The following is a 681-nucleotide window of genomic DNA, read 5'->3' as shown; positions in this document are numbered from 1 at the left end:
TTGTCCCCCGCAGCGAGCAGCTGATGCAGCTGTACAGCGCACGCCAGCGGCGGCGGCTGAACCGCGGCCTGCGGCGGAAGCAGCACTCGCTGCTGAAGCGCCTGCGCAAGGCCAAAAAGGAGGCGCCCCCGATGGAGAAGCCAGAGGTGGTGAAGACACACCTGCGGGACATGATAATTCTGCCTGAAATGGTGGGCAGCATGGTTGGCGTCTACAACGGCAAGACCTTCAACCAGGTGGAGATCAAGGTGTGTATGGTGTGCCCTGGGTGTGGGTGCGCGGATGCGCTGTCTGCCGACACACCCTGACCCCTGCTCTTGACCTCCACAGCCCGAGATGATCGGCCACTACCTGGGCGAGTTCTCCATCACCTACAAGCCCGTGAAGCACGGCCGGCCTGGCATTGGGGCCACCCATTCGTCCCGCTTCATTCCCCTCAAGTAGCCTGCCTGGGCAATAAACGCACACCCAGCTCCTGTGCGAGTGCCGCTCATCCTTGAAGTGCCAGGGGGTTGGGGAGGCTCCGTCTTCCATGGATTCTTCCCAGAAGGGCCCTGAGCTGGTGCAGATTTGTGATGTGCTTCGGGTTGGATATAAAGGACTGGGTGGGTATGGGCAGCGTGGGCCCCTGGTTCCCTTCAGTGGCTCCTGAGGGTGGTAGCCCTGCTCACTCCACCTGGG

At 62.1% G+C, this 681-nt stretch overlaps 1 protein-coding gene across 1 annotated transcript; it reads left to right on the top strand.

Moving 5' to 3' along the window:
• Positions 1–6: 6 nt before the first annotated feature.
• Positions 7–480, top strand: LOC107135281 (40S ribosomal protein S15). The gene is made up of 2 exons (XM_015477176.1): positions 7–248; positions 331–480. Exons 1-2 carry the CDS (start codon positions 24–26, stop codon positions 442–444), a joined length of 339 nt encoding a protein of 112 aa, XP_015332662.1. The 5' UTR covers positions 7–23; the 3' UTR covers positions 445–480.
• Positions 481–681: the final 201 nt, after the last annotated feature.

This window comes from Marmota marmota, unplaced genomic scaffold, assembly GCF_001458135.2.
Source record: "Marmota marmota marmota unplaced genomic scaffold, marMar, whole genome shotgun sequence".
In the NCBI taxonomy this organism is placed as follows: Eukaryota; Metazoa; Chordata; class Mammalia; order Rodentia; family Sciuridae; genus Marmota; species Marmota marmota.
The sequence above is the reverse complement of the archived record's forward strand: the minus strand, read 5'-3'. Positions and strand labels throughout refer to the sequence as shown.